Source organism: Xenia sp. Carnegie-2017, unplaced genomic scaffold (assembly GCF_021976095.1).
Source record: "Xenia sp. Carnegie-2017 unplaced genomic scaffold, XeniaSp_v1 HiC_scaffold_21, whole genome shotgun sequence".
In the NCBI taxonomy this organism is placed as follows: domain Eukaryota; kingdom Metazoa; phylum Cnidaria; class Anthozoa; order Malacalcyonacea; family Xeniidae; genus Xenia; species Xenia sp. Carnegie-2017.
The window spans coordinates 1,319,702-1,339,478 of NW_025813484.1; the positions used below are offsets into that span (position 1 = coordinate 1,319,702).

Genomic DNA, 19,777 nt, shown 5'->3' on the forward strand with positions numbered 1-19,777 from the left:
AAGTTGAAAGGAGAAAAAAAGAGGCAGACAATAGACAAACATTTTCCAAGTCAAGATATCAGAAGCAGAGTTGTGCATCAACTCTTCCCCAAACAAAGTCTCATTCTACAAGAAATAAATTAAAAAAGATATACTATTCTGAGGCTCAATCTCAAGTAATTTCAGGTGTTCCTTGTGTACCACCAGTTTCTCCAATTAATGGTAAGAACAAATTTAAATTTTACATTAAACAAAAACTGGTGCACAATACATGCTTTAGATTTCCTTTTATATTGATTTGTCTTCAGTAAATGCATGCTATCAAGGATGCTTCTATGTAATATTTTAGTTCAAAATTTGACTGTTGAAAACGTACCATGTCTTGCTGATGTGAAGGTATAATCACTCAATTGTTGATTTTTGCTATCCAAGAACCAACCACAAGTTTCATGTAACATTCATTGTATATCTTAGAGTCAGCAATTGATGAAGTCAAGACTGCGACATTTGAGTAAGTAAATGTAGTGAATAAGTTAATCATCACCATATTACAGGAGATTTATGGTCTATGCATGATCATTTATAGTGATACAAAGAGAAAAAGCTTATGAAAAGTTACAAGAAAAAACACTAAAGGAGGAGAAAGCAAAAGCCATAGAAAAAGTTGAAAGTTTAAAGAGACAACATCGCTTGGAGGTTACAAAATTTTAACTATTTTCTGAAAGATTTTCCTGACATGCACAACTCAGTTAGTCTTTTTTCTAACCCTTAGATATATGCACTTAACAAGATGATGGAAGAATATGAAAAAAGCAAGGTTATCAATGTTATAAACAAAAACAGTGGTCATTAATCACCACCAATAAGTTTAAAAGTTTGAATTTAATAACACTTCATCTACATCCATCCTTTGCAATCACCATTGGAAATAAAATTATTAAATAATAATTCTAGAAGTAGTATTAATACTTATTTTGATTTTATAAGTCTTTAATTAAAATGGACACTTTGTACAGGGATTTACAGTTCTTTCAATTGACTGATTAATTAACTAACATAAAAATTGTTACTTAGTGCCTTTTGGAGACATTTTTAATTCATTTTCATTTAAATGACAATGGTTAAAATTGACAACACATGTCCATAGTAATAAAGTGTCAGAAAATTACATATGGCTGCAAATTGAGTTGTGCTTCTACATGTGTCAAAGCACACAATGAGTTTTTGGTGAAAATCACTGAATTTAATGGTTTACTCTAAACCTAAATGTGAAACTTACGTACTTGTTGACAATGAAATGTAGTGGAATCATTGCATACAGTAATCTAACCATACAAGCAGATTTTCAATCATCTTTTGACCCTGTTTCATTGTTGGAAGTCTTTTGACGCTTCCTTGCTCGATTTCATTCATAGTTTCTTCAATGGAACGTACATCTTTCTTATTTTCACTTGGCACTAATGACAGCAAAAACATTATATCAACATTCCTGCTAACAGACAAAACATTATTACCTTAAACATATACTAACCATAGCCAAAGCTGTTGTTTGTCACAGTAATTTTTGCACTATCCTTGCCACTGTCTTTGCCAATAAGGTGCTCATATTTTTCTTTGTAGTTGGCTTTTGGTTTTATTTTAATTGGCTTGGTGTCTGATGACTTGACTGTTGATGCCTTCTGTTTCTATAATACCAAACAACATTAAAAAATAAAGCAAACAATTTCTATAAATTCACTCAAACAATGGATAATTTTACTCTACATACAAGGAACCGTTGGCCAATGGGATGAGTCCAGAATATAATTCAAAAACAACTTTAGTCAAATGGATATGTTTGCAAAGGTACCATATATTACTACAAACATACTCAACAAAGAATGAAAATTCCAAATGCAGATTTAAATGTTTGCAGTTGGAATTAACATAAAAAATGTGAATTTGAATATATTTGAATGAGAAGTCAACTACATACCTTTTCTTCTAAAGCTTCTTTTATCTTCATTGGATCATATTCCTTGAAATTTATTAAAACAAATCAACAAATATTAAGTATGCAATTTATAGTTTAGTGTGTATTTTTCTATTACACAAATTACCTCTCCTTTTCTTATTACTGCCAGTTCTTCCTCACTTGGTGCAAATTCCTAGAAAAAATGAAGAGCAGGCATCATGTAAGTAAATGTTATTTATTATTTTTTATTTGTAAGGAGTGAAAACCAAAATTACCCAGCCTTTTTTTTTTATTCTTTTCAGCTCTAAGTGCTACTTACAACTACCAGTAGAAGACTAAAATGAATCTTATCACGAGTAATCTTTGCATGCCTGTCAAAATATTCTTTTGCTGTATTGTTCAATTATAAAGACAGTCAAATATTGCTGTAGTTTAAACATCATACATACCTTTTTAAACAAAATTATATGTCTGTCAATATCTTCTTCACCAAACGAGTATGATGTGATTCCAGCAATTTCAGCAACATCATGACTATTAATAAAATGTAAATCTTCCCAACTGAGTGCCTCATTTAAATTGTACTAGTTCAAAACTCTTCAAACATGTAAGAATTCTACATAAATGCAAGAGAGTTAATAATTTATGGGATTCATACATGTGATCAACTACTTTATAATGTTATGTTGCACTATAATTTCAAATCATAGCTGTCACTTTACTAACATGATACTTCTCTCAATTTTATCCATCGGTGGGTACTTAAAATATGTCTGATTTGGATCTTTCATCAACTCATTCACTTTCTTTTCAACCTATCAGAAAGTAAAATATGATAAAAGCAAGTGTATTATGAATATTGTACACAAGCACACTTAAAGGAAATGCAAGAATAGGATAAAAAATGGAAAAATTTGTTTTATTGTATTCACTATCAACAGGAACTCCATTTCTTTACTTTATGACAGACCTCACTTCGGAATTCATCTCTTTTTAACTTTTCTTTGGCTTGGATCTTTTCCATCGCCTCCTTCTGCTCTACAATAGCAAATGAACATTTGATTCAAAAACTAACGAACGGAATCAATTATAAATTTTTTTGGCGAGATACTTAGGAAGAGGGTAAATTATATACCAAAACGACAACTGCATTTCACTGGTTTTTATATTTCCTACAAACCTTTCAAATTCTTCTTTAAAACTTTGTCAGCTTTAGAAGTTGGAGGTACATCCATATTGTTTAAAATCGATCCAAGCAAGTCCATTCTATCGAGTTATGATATTTTGAAACTAAATTCCTACCATTGTTTGAGAAGAACATTGAAATTTTTTCACATTAACTTTGTCTTACTTCATGTAAGGTAAACTTTACCCAACAAACATGGCGAATGACAACAATCAAACCATGGAAAAACACAAAAACAAAGATTTCAAGTAAAGTTTCTGGTGTTTGGCGTTATGAATTAAAAAAAAAGTTACGAATAAACGCAAGTTATCGTTGTGTTTTACCTTGTTTAAGAAGAGATGTGCTCTCGAATGTTTTTAAGCATCTGTTGAAAAATGAAATGTCGTTTATGTCGTCTTTTCTAAATGCCGTTCATGGGTTTTTTTAATCTGTTCATGTCGTCTTTGAAATTTCGTTCATGTTTTTTGCAATTTCGTTCACGTCGTCTTTTTGAAATGCCGTTCATATTGTCTTTTTAAAATGTCGTTTCGTGTCGTCTTTTTGAAATGTCGTATGTCGTCTTTGAAATGTTGTTCATGTCATCCCTATTAAATTTCAATATTCTGTGGTGAGGTGGAATTCTTGGTCGTATAATTACCGTAAACAACCCACTAAAACCAGCAATTAAAAAAGGTAGACATAAAGGTAGACATAAAGGTAGATATAAGGTAGACATAAAGGTAGACATAAAGGTAGACATAAAGGTAGACATAAAGGTAGACATAAAGGTAGACATAAAAGTAGACATAAAGGTAGACATAAAGGTAGACATAAAGGTAGACATAAAGGTAGACATAAAGGTAGACATAAAGATAGACATAAAGGTAGACATAAAGGTAGACATAAAGGTAGACATAAAGGTAGACATAAAGGTAGACATAAAGGTAGACATAAAGGTAGACATAAAGGTAGACATAAAGGTAGACATAAAGGTAGACATAAAGGTAGACATAAAGGTAGACATAAAGGTTAGCCGAAAGGTTAAAAAATTTCTACAGTTGATCTATGTCAAATAAGCAACCAACATTGCATAAATGAAACATAGTTATATATACGTAACAAATAACATATAGGTAAAACAACATGTTATAGGGTACATGCCCTATAACGATATTATTTATTACTATTATACAACACTGCTTACAAATTATGACAAATAAGTATTCTACAGTCTTTTAATAAAAATTGAAAGGGTAAAATTTTAGGCATTGTGAACAGAGGCACTGTACTCTACTTTCCATACCGTTCACGTTGTTTAAGTATTTAGAATAGATCTTAGTCTTTGAAACTCATGAAGAACCTAAAAAATGGAAGAAAAATAAAATATTTAACGTCACTGTTCAAATGCAAGATGACCGAAGGTATTCATCAAGATTGTGAATATAATCCTTTGGTTGTAAAATTTTATTTTTAACAGATTTAGTTATCAGCAGTCAAGTTATTAGAAATAATTTGCAAATAAACATTGGACGTTTTCTGCTTGTTGAAGCAGTTTGGTAAAAATTCCTAGAAATGTTATTCCGTTCAATCATAAGTGCCGACAACATTTGACGAATGCGCCTGTTCTGAACTGCCACATGACAAATTATAACCGACACTAATGTAAATACAGCAATATTTATAGAACCCAGGAACATGTATGTGCATTACGGACGCAGATAATTTCGAATACCAGGATTATCAATGTTTAGGTATCTTCTAATAACTACAATTGGTAATAAAAATACTTCCAAAAATGAAAGTAATTAAATACCTCCAAAACATCCGAGTCAACAATGTCTACTCGTTTTCGTTCAATTTTTTGTTTTTTTATCTCCATTTCATATAATTTTCTTGAGAAAATGCACTTGAACAAACCATCCCCAACATATCCTGGCTTACATTTACACGTGTTCATATGACACACTGCTTTAGGGTGACACAACTTCAGGTTAAAATGACAAATGGCTAAAATCGAGAACACATTAACTTTAATACTCGTTTATGGAAGATTTAAATCGTGACACGATACAGAACCTTGTGGAGGATTTACTGTCAATTATGGTCTGATATGTATCTAACCTTGACAAATTTGTCCATTTCCATTGTAATCATCTCGACATTTGCATTTACCATCTGTGCAAATTGCATTTGAATCACAAACTAGACCATTTGACGTACAACTGTCTGAAATAACAAAAAAGAAGACAGTTGTAAAGTAGGAAGTGTGACATGTAAATGATAAAGAAACGTTCATTCTTACCAAGACAGTAATGACCATCACCATGATAACCTGAGTTACAAACACATTTACCATACAAACACCTGGCGTTACGGTGACAAAGATAGCCTTTGTGATGGCAACGATCTATAAACACCCATCCCCACACACACACAAAAATTTTAATTTATAGTAGGATATAAAACAATTACGCCAAGTTGAACACTTCAAAAATCTCTAAATGATAAAAATAGTAACAGAACATTTTTACATAACATCACGAAAATAATCATCAATTAATCCCCTGCTCGAAGGAAGATCCTTTCATTCATTATCATCAAGTCACCAACGTCAAATTCTATTGCAAAATCTTTATGGACTTTCTTCTAATTGTCCATAATCATTTACTTTGGAAACTTACGAACCTTCACATACACCACTGACATTGTTTGGTAATTTATCTTCAAGACAAGTTCCAGGACAGGAGAAAGACCCTGGATAGTCGATACAATCTTGATGTGGTGGACAGAAATTCCCTGTATTGTCTGCACATTCGTTAATATCTACATAATTTATTCAAACATTTTTTAAACAAGTCACGAAGAACAACCTTCCTCAAAAATATACAGATCTCAACATTGGCAAAAAGTGTCTTCTTCATGCACTACTGAACTTTATAATGCCTTTAAAATGATTAATTACAATTCAACTATAATAAATGTCATTTAGTAAACAGTTTCCTTCTCTGTATAAATTTTACAATGAAATTATTCCATATCAATAGTCAACGAGAAAGAGTATCGTTAATTTGTACATATACAAAATGCAATATGTGCAACAAGAAGTGTCTATACAAATATAATATCAATGTATAAAGTAGCTGAGAACAACGAGATCACAAGCCTACACAAAGATGTGAATGTATTAGTACTTGGGTATAACGAAGATCACTAACCTATACAGAACTGACCATCTCCATAATACCCTTTTTCACAAGAGACCACTCCTATAAAACATTCCATACAAACATGTAATTAATGATGCTTATCTAAATTCAAGATGTTGCTAGTCTTTTGTCTTAAATTTTATGAATGTGCATCATAAAATTCGTCATTAGATGTTATCAAATCATACCCCAAACATAATCACAAAATCAAAACATGAAATTCTTCAAATTTGTTTGCATATGATAAATTTTGTAGGTAAAAAGTGTTATACTTATTATATGGGAAACGGTTCTTTTTATGATTATAGCACATCAAACCCATAGCAAGACCCTCCACTTTAACATGCAAGCATTGACTCGTATATCAACATCTCTACCACAGAGCAACAAATAGTGTCTGTAAATGGGTTATTGGTGTGTCAATCACAATTTATGGTGATTATTAAAGTTTAAATAGAACAAATTTCCAAAAGAAAATAGATCAAGTAATTTTGTTTATGCACTTACGCCGACCAAAAATTCGTTTTCTCCAAACATTGATTTGCACACAAATCTCTCCAAGCCAAGTTGGTGCTGTGCTTTGCAACGAGATGCGAATTGATTTGGCTACAATAGGATCGGCAAGCTTTACCACTTGATATTTTTTAGGAACTGCAAACGTGTAGAACTGTAAAGTAGAAGTTAACAGGATAGAAGGGCTTAAGTTATTGATATGAAAAGAAACTTGGGTTTTAGGCAAAAAGCTGGAACTTTGTTAAAACATCTTAAGCACTACCAAGCACTACCAACAACAAAGTACAAACAAAGAAGAAAAAAAACAAGCAGAAGTACGCGTGCATTCCAGAAAAAGTCAAATACAAAAGCATATACAAACGAAGACAAAAATGCAAATACGTATTTGTATAACTAAGTTAGAGTATCTCGTTGTGAACTTGTTTATATAGAGTCGATTCAATATTAAACTCATCACTTATTAGCAAGGTGTAGACACAAACAAACACAAAGTGAAATGAAAATACTACCACAAAATCAAACATAAATGAAAACACAAACATGACTGTCGTTATAGTCAATATGATACCCACTGCTAACTTGATGTAAGCATAAAGAATCAAAAACAGCGAACAAAGGTGACATAAAATGAACACCAAACTAAGTTTTCCTTCCACAGTAAACATTAGTAATTGTTAAAAACATTTTTTACAAACCATCGTTCGTCTGTCTTCTTGATAACTGGTCCAGTATTTATTTTTTGGATGAAAATAATCTATGTGGAATCGCTGTTTCACAGCTGTCGTATCATTAACTGTTCTTACTGTGACCGTTTTTATAACTTGTGGACTGTTGATGGAAATAGCAAATGCTTCTCGATCCTGTGCGTTGAAACATTGAGCTAAGAGAGAGAAAGAGAGCTTCAGTAAGATTTAAAAAATAATTTTTTGTTGATCAAAAACAACACTGTTAAAGCACAATTTACCTTCGTATGTTTTAAGTGCTAGATGTTGAGCTAAACATGTCATTTGATAAACAAAAAGTTGAAGTCAATTTAACAATTGATTGATGATTGAAGACAAGGAAGTTTACATAATTTTTAAACTTACCTGGGAAAGAAAATAGAACAAACACAATACATACAGTAGTTAAAACAACAGATTTAAAGAAATCGTCTTTCAGAAAAAATTCCATCTAAAATACAAGTAATTGAAAAAGCAAATAACTTCTTCGCAAAATCGCTCGGAATTCATAAACTCGAAACCGTTAAATATCGTCACCATCACGTATAAAAATATTGGTGATATGATTGGTTCATTTGGTTGCATGACAAGCTGTAAAGCATGAACTTGTTGCATTTTTTTACAAAACAAATTTTCCAATGTTTCTTCAATGAATGCATACATACATTGGGACTTAGGCTTACAACAATAAAAATACGCTTTGAAAATGCAATTTTTTAGTATAGTTACTTCTTTTTCACATTTTTTAATACCATGAAATGTTCATACCAATCAAAGCCTTTCTATTAGAACAATATACTGTAAAATACAAACCGATTTAATCTAAGATTCACAAGTTTTTTAACTCAACTTCTTTTTAATACACACCATGCGCTCATATTTTTAGCTAGCTGTATGAAAGAATGACATCTCCATTAGTGATCCCCATTGCTCGAACATTCGTCGTAGTCGAAATTTTCCATTGAGGTGGAGGCTTTTCTCATTTTATTTAAAGCTCCTATGACATCGCCGTAACAATTAAAAAAACCATCTGGGCATAAACCATCTATAAAGAATGACATGTATGCTCAAATTTAGTATCCTCGTAGAGTCTCTAAGGCTTTAAACAGAAAATAAAGACACTGGTCAAGTACCACTTATTGTGTAAAAGTCCATGTATATGGACCAGTAAATACCAAAAAAAAACTTGTTTAAAATGAAAAACGACTCTTTCAGCAAATTTAGTGCTCACCAATTTTATTGGGTTGAATTTTTGTTTCTTTGACTTCCCCATAGTGAATATCAAAGACACATTGTGTTCCATTTTTGATAAATCCTTCTTGACATTTACATTGATCAATATCACAATAAGAATTATTCCCACATTTTATACCAAGTGCTTCACACGAGGCTATAACATTAAAGCATTAAATATTAAGGTGTTTGTGTTTAATTATTTCGAGTAAAATAAAACATACTTTGACAAATACGTCCATCACCAATGAAACTATTCTTACATGGATCACATGTAAATGATCCATGTTTATTCTTGCAAACGCTGTTTGGATCACAAAATTGACCTGTGCTGACGTCACATTCGTTGAAATCTTAAAAAAAATGTCAACATAACCACAGCTTGGTGACTATATAAAGTAGTTTTCATTATATGGAGAGAATCCAGTGTTTCACATGCTGTTTATAAAACCGGAAAATGCACAGGATTACTTCAAGACGGCAACTAAATACATTTTCCAAATGAAATACACAACTACGTATTGCTGTTGAATTGCTTCCATACGAGATCAGTGGAGGTCTGGATAAATATCGCTTCCTTAGGTGATGTTTTCCTACAGGGAACTGATAGAAAATGGACGACTGCTGGTCAAAGATATAGATCGTTAGAAGTACATTGACCCCACCCTTCGTAGATATTTATTATATGAAAAGATACTCTTCTTTTTGCACAAAAAAACTGTGGAGTACAAATAGCTCATGCAAATGAAAATATTTTTAACATTGCCTTGAATATAATCAATCAATTGTCTTTTCTCAAGTTCTTCATACCTTTGCATGTGTGGCCATTACCAAAATAACCCAAGCTACATCGGGGGATTGGCCGTTTGGCACAAAATCTTTTTGAAAGATGACGTAATTCGCTTGGAGTGCAGAGATCCCTACGTGGAATGTTGCAACCAAAAAACTCGATGTCACTGCATGTTGAAACACCATAAGGTGCGGGATATATTTTGATGGCACTTGTCAACAAGGGTATTGGAAGAATATGAGTGAAAGATCTAGTGACATCACTGTTTCCGCTGAACACCTGACAAAGAACGCGTGTTCTGTTACATGTGTTTTATAAACAGTAATCAAAATCTGCAAGAATTTAGTGGCATGCTTATTGAAAACTGTTGAGCAGAATAATCTTATTGATGTATCTCAGAAGCTAGGAAGTTAGTAAACCAATTATTGGTTCTTTATTTATCTGTGTTGCCCTTGACTATTGATCACCAACCTTTATTTTGCCATTAACTTGATAAGGAAGCCATTGTTCCCAAGACTCAAAGTACATATAGAATTCTCTAATTGGTTTTTGGTTACGCCTTGAAGTGAGTTGTATCATGGTTATATGCCTTTGAGTGGGTAGCGCCATTAGAATGTAAGGTTTATTAGTTCTTGTACATCCATCTAAACAAGAAGAACATTAGAGAAAAAATAAATATAGAATAACGAAAATAGTAAAGAATTTTTCTCGTCTGTAAATTGATTTTCTAAATTCAATATTAATGAATCTTGAATACGTAGGTTATTTTTTCCTCACTCAATATTCATTCATTTTCTTACATTTATAGACTACAAAAGAATGATATCAACCTACTGGTCTAGCGATGTCATTATAGGTTATGATGAAACATTATCAAGATATTTATGAACAGTCCGAAAAAATTCATGCGAGAAAATGCATTTGAAGAAGGTTACTATAGAGTCATTGATGATTAACAAAGAGACTTACCTACTGGCTCAACAATCTTTTTATCAAACTCTGAAAAGAAAACAAGAGAACTATAGTGTTTAGAAACAAAATTAGCAATAAAAACGAACAGTTTATTAAAACCTGGTTCACAACCATATACTTCAACAGCGAGACAGCATTTCACTGGCAAACAATTCTTTGGATAAAAACGCAAGTATCTCGCTCGCACTGGTAAGACAAGCTTAACGATTTTCATTTTTTGAAACAATCGTGTCGTCACGTCGTATATCTGAAAAGATGAAATGTAGAAATCATTGTCAACGTGGAAATAATTGCATGTTGACAACACAGCTCTTTGTCAAACTACATGAACGTGAAAATTTGCAATGCGCACATAACCAAAATAGTTGATTGTCAGGGAAAATATTCTCACGGAAGACCATAAAATGGTGGATTTCCATCTCTACGACAACATGTTGTTTTACCTGACCATCGCTTTTCCAATCAATACCATTTTCACTGTGATCGATCTTTATTTTTGAAGCATGACGATTTCTGATCTTTTTCATCGTACCAGCAGCAGTAACGTTTCGGACACGTCCGAGATCAATCTTTAAAAAAATTTCAACAAGTAATAATAAAAAACGAGGATCATTTTTAAATCATATCATCCATTCAAAATACAGCTAAATAAACACCATAGTTCATCAACCTTAAAACTAACCAGTAATATTTGATCAGGGATCAGATTATTTGAAATGTAATGAAATAACAAAATCAATACTACAGTATTTATATTTAGCTCTTGTGGTTTTTACCTATATGCATGCATGCATATAAATTTTGATCATTTTGCTACAGTTTTGTCGACGGGAAGTAATTTTTTCATTAAAAACTCTACATTTCATTAAAAAGAGAAACCAAAAACATACATTTTATGATTAAGACGTAAAATTTATCAACGAGGCTTGACAAAAAATGAAAAACTTAATAAATGGAAACTGTGTGAACGAGAACATTTTATGGCTCATGTTGAATAATAAACCTGTAAATAACTGTTTCGATCATTATTCTCTGGACACCATGCACCCGATGTTCGTGTAGACGCACGTCCGTATGACGTTTTACCAGCTGAAGTCCAAGATGATGAGCTGAAATGATATTGAGGAAAGTATCGTTCATCTGCAACCATGAACGGCTTACTACATGTCTCACGAGCGTTTTCCATTTCTGTCCAATTGTCTGTTATCTCTGGAAAATGGAGGTAAGGAAAACAGTCCACAACATAATTAGTAACGAGGCAATCAAATATTTTGAATCAAACTGTAAGGGTTCTTTCTGACATTTTGACAAAAACTAGGTGTTGTCTGTTTGGGATACATTGTCATTGTTATTGCACCATCCACTAACTACAAAGGTCAAAAATAAACAAAGGTCAAAAATTTTGGTTTCTTACTTTCAAACGATGTACATTGGACTCCACGATCCACACGCGTGTTCCCATGTAATGTCCACGTGTTGATCACATCTTTCCATGCAAGCCAAGGTCTTCCATAGCCAACAAAGCAACAATGCTTATTGCTCATTTTGGACCTTACTAACATAGAGTTGGTCTTCCATAAAACGATTTCAAATCGAGTAATAAGTCCGTTGAACGTATTTGAACTACTCACAATGGATTGACCCAGTCTAAAAATCCCCGTACCAGGAAGTCTATGATATGAAACACGAGCTTTGTGAACCAGTTCATCGTTTATGTAATATCGAAGCCATTTTTTTTCGTATCGAGAGAAGCGACCAACAGAGATAAGAACCCAAGCAGTTTGCTCTAGTGTAATATTCTTCGCATTTGTGTCGACTTCACTGTTTGGAAGAATGAAAACAAGTTGAAATCGTCCATGATGGCAAAATGCTTGTGTATTGTGTACCTCAAACAAACAAATCAAGTTAATGGTTAAGCAAACTCGATAATTGAGGGGTGGGGAAAGACATACATAATTGCCACCGTCATCTCCACTACTCCAAATTTCTGAAACGAAAATACATATCACTTACCTGGTATGGTCAAAAAAATGAATCCGACTACGACCACTTGTAAAATGAGTCAAGCCCAGAAGACGACGATTGTTCACATAATATGAAAATAACCCAACACTGGCCACATTTTTAGAAAGTCGTACTTTGACCCACATGAAAATGGTAAAATCTCTAACGATTGGTTTTTTCCCAGAAATCTTAATCTCTGCATACGATTGGACAGCTTGCTTCTTTCCTTTAGCACTGACTAAACATGTAGCATCTATGGAAGAAGGATTCAGTAAATAAAATACACACAAAAATAACTACAAAAGCAGACACAAAAAATGACAATAAAAGCGCAAACATTAATGTAGTTTAGTTTGAGCATTTCGTTGGTAATTTATTGGTATAAAATCTTAAAATAGCAAAAGAAAAGCAGTCGTTACCAGGGTTTATAAAGCTCTAGTCTATATTTTATACAGAATAAATTCATTCGGTTTATTTTCTGTTTAACTGTATAAAGTCCGTGATAATAGTAATTTCTTATGTACCTGATGATGGTATTTTTGCCACTGTTTGTGAACATGGATCTACGAAAATGAGAAACACAAAACAACTCAATCTTCTTCCCAAATTTTTTAATCCAATAATTATACGTATTGGCAAGCCACACAAATTTTAATATTTCACCTTCAATATTCTATGGTAAAATGAATAAATAATATTGAAAATAAGTAAAGGAAAAATGAATAAGATATTTTTGTTAAAAAAAGACAAAAAAGTTAGCCTTTCTTCACAATTACCTACAGTTTTACTAGCTGCGAGTTGCTTTACCTCTTTTGTCAAAATCACAAGGATTTGCTCCATTTCTGTCAACAAAAACACTGAGTTCTAATCGAGGAGCTTGTGATGTTACCGTTAGTTGTTTGTCCTCAGGACGAATAAACCATCGTGAATTTTCCCGACCCTCAGGAACGACATAAAAGGACTTGGAATTTCTATCGTATTCACAAAACCATTTCTAAAACACAGAAAAATATAAATCATTTGTTGTTCTGTTAGAGGAATCGGAAAGATTGGTCGTCATCTATTTGCTATTTTTTTGTGTCCAAAATATTACCTAATATTACCTTTAGCTGTAGCAAAAATGGCAGTAGTTTTGTTACGAAATTTTTCACTTGGAAAAGCACAATAGTTTAAAGAATCAAAACAAACTTAGTTCTGCAAGGAAGGAACTAAGATTTTCAACAGTGCATATGTATAAATAAAAGTTAGAAATGCACTATGCACACTCTTTTCTGAAATACAAAACATTGTATTTTCTTAACCTGATATGGATTTCGATGATCACATCTTCCCATGTATAGATCACGTTTAGAAGTCAACATTGATGGTCCAACATTTGTTTCCACACATCTTCTACTCATTTTATTCTGAATTTGTCCATCTTTTGTCCATTCCCATCGAAAATCTTCTTTGCTTGTTCGACAATAGCTTATTTTCAGCTTTTGTCTGTGTGCTCGAAGACATTTATTCAGCGTGGGGTTATAGATCAAAAAGCTTTTTGTGTATATATATGCTAGACAAAATAAACTATCATAACTTTGGGAAAACGTACTTTAAAACTAACAGGAAAAATACGATTAAAGCAGCTGGATTATTAACAGAAAAGTAAAACCTGAGACGCGATCAACTTTTAGAACAACGATCAGTGCATTGATGAAGAACCAAATGAAAAGAAAAAAACCACTCATCTTCGATATTTTTTAAAATATCTATAGATCACGTTCAAGCACTGCACTTGGCGTGTCCTTTGAAATAAAAACAATTTTAGCAATTTGTCATTTTGATTTTGCTGACGTGATATTGCACCATCTGGAACGGCCAAAATATTTAAGATCCTGTCCATAGAGAAGATATATGTCATATATAGCTCAAATATCAATATATTCAATTTTTTCATTTCTTTATAACCAATGCATTTTGCAAAATAAAGCTGGGTATAAAACTTGTAATGTACAATTTACGAATTAAAATATTCAAATTAAATACATCAACTTCAAACTTTTCAAATATCTTAAGTCATAAATGAAGTCAATTTATAATCACTGAAACAAAAGTCTACTTAACAAATGATAAAATTTTATGATCGTCGTGTAAAACATAGAAGTTCAACCACCAATATTATAAGCTTTAAAATACAGTAAGAAGATGTTTTTATCTTTCACGTTCCAGCAATTATATCATCAATTTCTCGACACCATCCGTCATTATATAAAATTAATGGTTTGAATAAGTATCTTTATGTGTTTGTATTTGTTGATCTTACGGGTCAGTGGAGTTTTGAGAAGAACTGCTGGTGTTAGTTTTGACTGACGTTTTTACATCCTTAAAGCCTAGGGTCGGTTGCACGAAGCCTGAATAGCGTTACCCAAGAGATAATTTGTTAGAAAATTTTCAAACTTGTAAAAAAGTGTTTGTATTTGTCTTACGACAAAGAAATGTCGTAATCTTTGAAACAATATTTTATTTCAGTGATTGTTCAGTTCGAATCTTATATTTTTTTGCTTTTTAAAAGGTTCTTTAAAAGTTTTAAAAAATTGCTATCTAATGAATAGCGTTATCCAGGCTTCGTTCAAACGCCCCCTGGTCCTCAAGCGCAAGATATCGAAAGTCAACACGAACAGTCTTTCTGTGGACTATGCACATACAAACATGTAACTATGCGTCATTGTTATAGCTACTAAGTAAAATGCTCCAAAAATAAAAATCTCCTTCTCATTGTGTTTTTAGTAAACAACTTTAAAATGGAGATTACGTGAAAAGTCTACGATTCAACGCTTTCAGCTTGAATAGTATTGTCGACCAATTTATCCATAACGAGCAATGTCAATAAATAAAGAAAGACGAAAACAGCTAGGGACACAGAACTGAAGATAATCAGGTAGGTATAAAGAGCGCTACCCACTAGAGGGCCAATGATTAACCCAAGTTGTTGCGTTGATGACAGACAACCTTGGTAAAATCCTTGTTCTTCAACAGGTGTAATTTTCGATAATAATGATTTACCAACAATGCTTGTTACAGGTGTTGCTAGCAACATAAAGAATACCATAAGTAGACCTAAAACCAGTCCACCATGGGATCCTGGCTTTGATAAGGCAACACCAAGCAACGCAAATACACCAACAGTTCCCATGGCAGTTGAGCCAAGCAATAGACTTCTATCAGATATATGTCGTGAGACCAACCACACAAGTACAATGATAACAACAAGCTCTACTCCCGCAGCAACATATAGACAAGCAAGGTACGTTATTGTAAAATTAAACATCTGTACTCCTATAAGGGGAGCTAGCGTCTCGAACGCACTTTGGCTAAAATACATCAAAAACTGAGAGAAAAACAAAACCAAAATATCGATCCGTGAGACAGCTTCTTTTATACCATCACAAAAAGTGCGAGTTTTTTTCTTTGTTTGACCGTCTTGTCGCCGTTGTGATAACAAAATATCAATATAATCCAACTCACCTTCATTCTGGTGATCAAATGAGCAAGTTGATCCTCTACTATGTTTCTCATCATCGATGGATCCCATTGTATCCTGTAGCGATCTCCGAGAACCCATGCCATCGTCAGAAGACTTTCGTTGACATTCTGGCTTTGAACCCAGCGGATCAAGATTCTTTGAAGTTTTTCCGTATAAAATCTCATCTTCAAGATGTCTAAACTCTTTCGTGATGTTATTCACCATAAACAAGTGAATAACGAAAACAATTAACCATAATATAGCCATAAAAAATCCTGGTGCATTTTTCTTATCAATTTTCCATGGGCCAATTTTAAAATCAAAAGTTTGTAAAAAGAAATTAAATGATGGTCCGATAGTAATTCCAAGCAGACGCACTCCTTCCATTATCGTAACTATTCGCGTACGCTCGGAAGGCATCGTGACACGTGACACTTCTCCATAAAGTGCCGACACGTATCCTGCACCAATACCAGATATACATCGACCGATCACTGGCATGTAGACATGCAACGGTATTGCATACACAATATTACCGGAAAAATCTAGCAAACATGCAAAAGCCCCAATAGCGCGTATGTTTCTTGTTGCGTCAGCAATTTTGCCCACAATGGGGGCAAAGATAACGCCTACAAGCGAGTCAGCGGCTATAGCCAATCCTAAATAGTAGTATGGGGCATTAAATGATTTCAGGTAGAACCAAAGAGAGGGAATGACAATTGCGTAGTTAATACCGACAATAAATCGACGAATGGCAAATCCGATGAAAGTTAACTGACGTTTACTTTGAAACGTAAACTGAAATGGAAAGTCAAAACAACCTTGTGTTTGTGAGAGCATAATTACCCTTTGCAAGTATCTTCACCAAGATGTATTAACCCTGAAATGAAGGGTAAAGAATGTTAAAATAAAGATATCTAATACTTTCTATACAACTTTATACTTTATACTTTACTTATACTTTCAATAAAATAAGTTTATGCTTAAATGCAATCATTAAATTTTTACATAGACAGACAAACAAGTTCACCACACGACATGCATACTTGTCACATTCACAATTTTCAAACTTTGTAAATGAAATTTTATCGCGCAATAGCACAACATACTACTCCATTACGACAACTTTATAAACATTTTCACAAGCATATAAGCGATGCAACGACATTCACCTTTCAAACAGCACATTATAATATAGGCAACGGAAACTGGATATCTAACACAGAAAACTTACCATTATAATGGATTGTTTCTCCTCAAGATTACGGCTTTATGATTTACACAGAAAAACCTTTTAATACTACCTTGAGTAAACAAGTATTTTGATTTGATTTTCCTACATTTCATGCGCGAAATACTAAAGCAAAGGGTGTCACGCTTGGAACAAATGCGTTTAAACTGGATGCAAATCTTGTCCCGACACACTTGACCTCTCACTGTTGTCCCGGGGGAGTTTATCCTCGTCTTACCATATTTGCTTGAACTCATAAGTGGTCATTAAAGAATTCCCAGAGTAAAAATTATGGTAGAATATAATCTATATTTTTTAATGTAAGTAAAGACGTCGGTATGTACTGGTGAGTTAAACTATTTGATGAGTTAAGAATTTGTATTACTTTCAATCATATTAATACAATCTCCCCCGTTCATTCAGTGTTCAAGAAAACACGAATTCAAACCAGTCATCCGAGACACATAAAAACAAAACAACATCACCGTGAATATTATATTACATGGAAAGCTATCTTAGGAATCGTAAAATACTGCTTTGAAAACATGAAATCGCTGAAAGCGCAAATGAAGAAAATGTGAGATATTAAGATAAGCATGTTGAAAGCGTACAGGCTTTAAGTTTGATACAAAGTATTGTAAAACACGCTTTGTTGACCACATTGTAAAAATTAAAATAAGCCTCGCATGTGCGCGTTGAAGCATAATGGAGATAAAATTATTTTTGATGTTTTAGGTGAAATTTTGACATGGTTTCAATCCAATGAAGTGAAAGGAGATGGTGATTAATTTAAAGGCAAGAGCTTGAGGTCTCAACTTGACGTATCTAAAACTTGTTCACGAGGTGAACGCGAGACAGTTAGACAACGAAATGCTTTGTGAAACCAAGGGTAGTCTAGAATCCTCGTTTGAACTGACTCAACAAACGAAAAGACAGCTCACGCTTATTTGTTTTGGATTACGTCGATTTGCAGCAGGCATTGAATATAGTATTATCCTACCTTCAGTTTACTTTTATTTGAAATCATTCAATGTTGGAAACTATTTCTTGGGTTTGGTTCTAACCGCAGACACCCTTGTTGCCTTCTGTCTTTCGCCTTTAGTGCAACTACTTTGTGAGAAATGGCAACGCATCCGATTACTTGGCTTTCTAGCTAACTTATTTCAAATAGGTGGCAGTATGGTTTATGCCCTATCCTTGTACTTCTATTTACCACTTGTTGGTCGCCTCATATCGGGTGTGGGTCAAAGTTTCAGTGCTGCTTTGTACGCAGAAGTAAAATTCTTAACCAGTTCTGAAGAACGCGGTCGTGTTATGATATACATGGAAGGTATTCGACTATTTGGTGTTGTCATTGGTCCAGGAATGAACTTCTTCGTTAAAGATTTCGACCTAACCTTCGGACCTTGGGTGATTGACGAGCGAACTGCCCCAGGCTTCTTTATGGCCATCGTCTGGCTGTTAATCGAAGCCATTCATATATTTACCGTCTATGACTTACGTTCTGATCCGAAATCTTATCGTGAATTACGTGGACACGATGATGAAAATGGTACATCATTGCAATTGGTCGAGATGAAAATGTCCGAAGTCGATGATGAACAACCACAATATGTTGACGATGACAAAAGTAGCAGTAAAGGACCAACAGAAGAAATAACAACTATGGAAGAAGAAACTGGTCAACCAAGACAAACCATACCAATCATTGATGAAGAGAGCTTCACCGAGAATGTCGATGAAATGTTACCTGACAATAACTCAGGAATTTTTAAGCTGTTGTTTAAGCGAGACATAATGTTAATTCTTGTGTGTCAGTTTGTTATGTTCTTCAACCAAACGTCATTTGAAATACTCGTGTTGCTTGTTGGCGTCAACCAACTAGATTTTGATATAAATATACTTAGTACTATTTTCATTGTGGCAGGTGTCGAGATGGTAGCTGTTATTATATTGGTGTGGTCAGCCAATCAGAGTTTGGATTCAAAATATCTTCTTCATACGAGTGTTTCTGCTGGAATAATTGCGTCCTTTGCAAGGCTTGCTGTCGCTTTTTCCGATCAAGGATCGAAAGGATGTCTTGTTATGTCAATATTAATGGGAATTTTCACTATTATAGGAACACCGACCGCAAGTATTGCCGGCAAATCAATTCTTCCCAAGTTAACCCATCCCCAGACCCACGTTTTCTATCAAACAGCGTTTGCCACCTCGCAACATCTTGGACTTATTACAGGATCTTTAGTTACAAGCGTATTGTACCATTATCTTATTGTCTTTAGTTCCGTGGTGATAACTGTGTTGCTGGTTGTGTACCTATTGCTCTTGCCAACTGTTGAAAAAATGAAAATAACAGCACGTGGCTGTGGGACTTCGTAATGAACATTTAATGAAACTATTTGTGTGTAACGAAACTTGCGTGAAGCACTACTCTAAATTTTTATGTCCAGAAGTATTGTTTAAATTCGACCTCAAAATATAGTGAATGGTTGTGAGCTGTCTGTCG

The 19,777-nt window shown here is 33.5% G+C and overlaps 5 protein-coding genes across 5 annotated transcripts; 1 reads left to right on the forward strand and 4 right to left on the reverse strand.

The window, feature by feature from the left end:
* Positions 1-951: 951 nt before the first annotated feature.
* LOC124443908 (sperm-associated antigen 7-like) lies at positions 952-3,297 on the reverse strand. The gene is made up of 8 exons (XM_046994458.1): positions 3,114-3,297; positions 2,904-2,971; positions 2,660-2,748; positions 2,383-2,467; positions 2,079-2,126; positions 1,955-1,996; positions 1,511-1,664; positions 952-1,436 (listed from the first exon to the last, which is right to left on the reverse strand). The coding sequence occupies exons 1-8, from the start codon at positions 3,196-3,198 to the stop codon at positions 1,288-1,290; spliced, it is 720 nt and encodes a 239-aa protein (XP_046850414.1). The 5' UTR covers positions 3,199-3,297; the 3' UTR covers positions 952-1,287.
* Positions 3,298-4,228: 931 nt separating this feature from the next.
* Positions 4,229-8,488, reverse strand: LOC124443905 (stabilin-1-like). Its single transcript, XM_046994454.1, has 11 exons — positions 8,407-8,488; positions 7,906-7,990; positions 7,782-7,811; positions 7,513-7,697; positions 6,812-6,971; positions 6,314-6,364; positions 5,784-5,921; positions 5,401-5,505; positions 5,220-5,324; positions 4,912-5,105; positions 4,229-4,458 (listed from the first exon to the last, which is right to left on the reverse strand). The coding sequence occupies exons 1-11, from the start codon at positions 8,407-8,409 to the stop codon at positions 4,414-4,416; spliced, it is 1,101 nt and encodes a 366-aa protein (XP_046850410.1). The 5' UTR covers positions 8,410-8,488; the 3' UTR covers positions 4,229-4,413.
* Positions 8,269-14,154, reverse strand: LOC124443899. Its single transcript, XM_046994445.1, has 14 exons — positions 13,840-14,154; positions 13,346-13,532; positions 13,063-13,101; positions 12,548-12,791; positions 11,949-12,355; positions 11,538-11,743; positions 10,978-11,103; positions 10,634-10,781; positions 10,532-10,561; positions 10,034-10,206; positions 9,583-9,841; positions 8,997-9,125; positions 8,771-8,929; positions 8,269-8,584 (listed from the first exon to the last, which is right to left on the reverse strand). The coding sequence occupies exons 1-14, from the start codon at positions 13,936-13,938 to the stop codon at positions 8,454-8,456; spliced, it is 2,337 nt and encodes a 778-aa protein (XP_046850401.1). The 5' UTR covers positions 13,939-14,154; the 3' UTR covers positions 8,269-8,453.
* A 916-nt stretch (positions 14,155-15,070) lies between these two features.
* LOC124443946 (major facilitator superfamily domain-containing protein 8-like) lies at positions 15,071-17,457 on the reverse strand. The gene is made up of 2 exons (XM_046994495.1): positions 17,275-17,457; positions 15,071-16,920 (listed from the first exon to the last, which is right to left on the reverse strand). The coding sequence occupies exon 2, from the start codon at positions 16,878-16,880 to the stop codon at positions 15,339-15,341; it is 1,542 nt and encodes a 513-aa protein (XP_046850451.1). The 5' UTR covers positions 16,881-16,920; positions 17,275-17,457; the 3' UTR covers positions 15,071-15,338.
* Positions 17,458-17,757: 300 nt separating this feature from the next.
* LOC124444486 lies at positions 17,758-19,772 on the forward strand. The gene is made up of 2 exons (XM_046995110.1): positions 17,758-17,848; positions 18,007-19,772. Exon 2 carries the CDS (start codon positions 18,142-18,144, stop codon positions 19,648-19,650), a length of 1,509 nt encoding a protein of 502 aa, XP_046851066.1. The 5' UTR covers positions 17,758-17,848; positions 18,007-18,141; the 3' UTR covers positions 19,651-19,772.
* Positions 19,773-19,777: the final 5 nt, after the last annotated feature.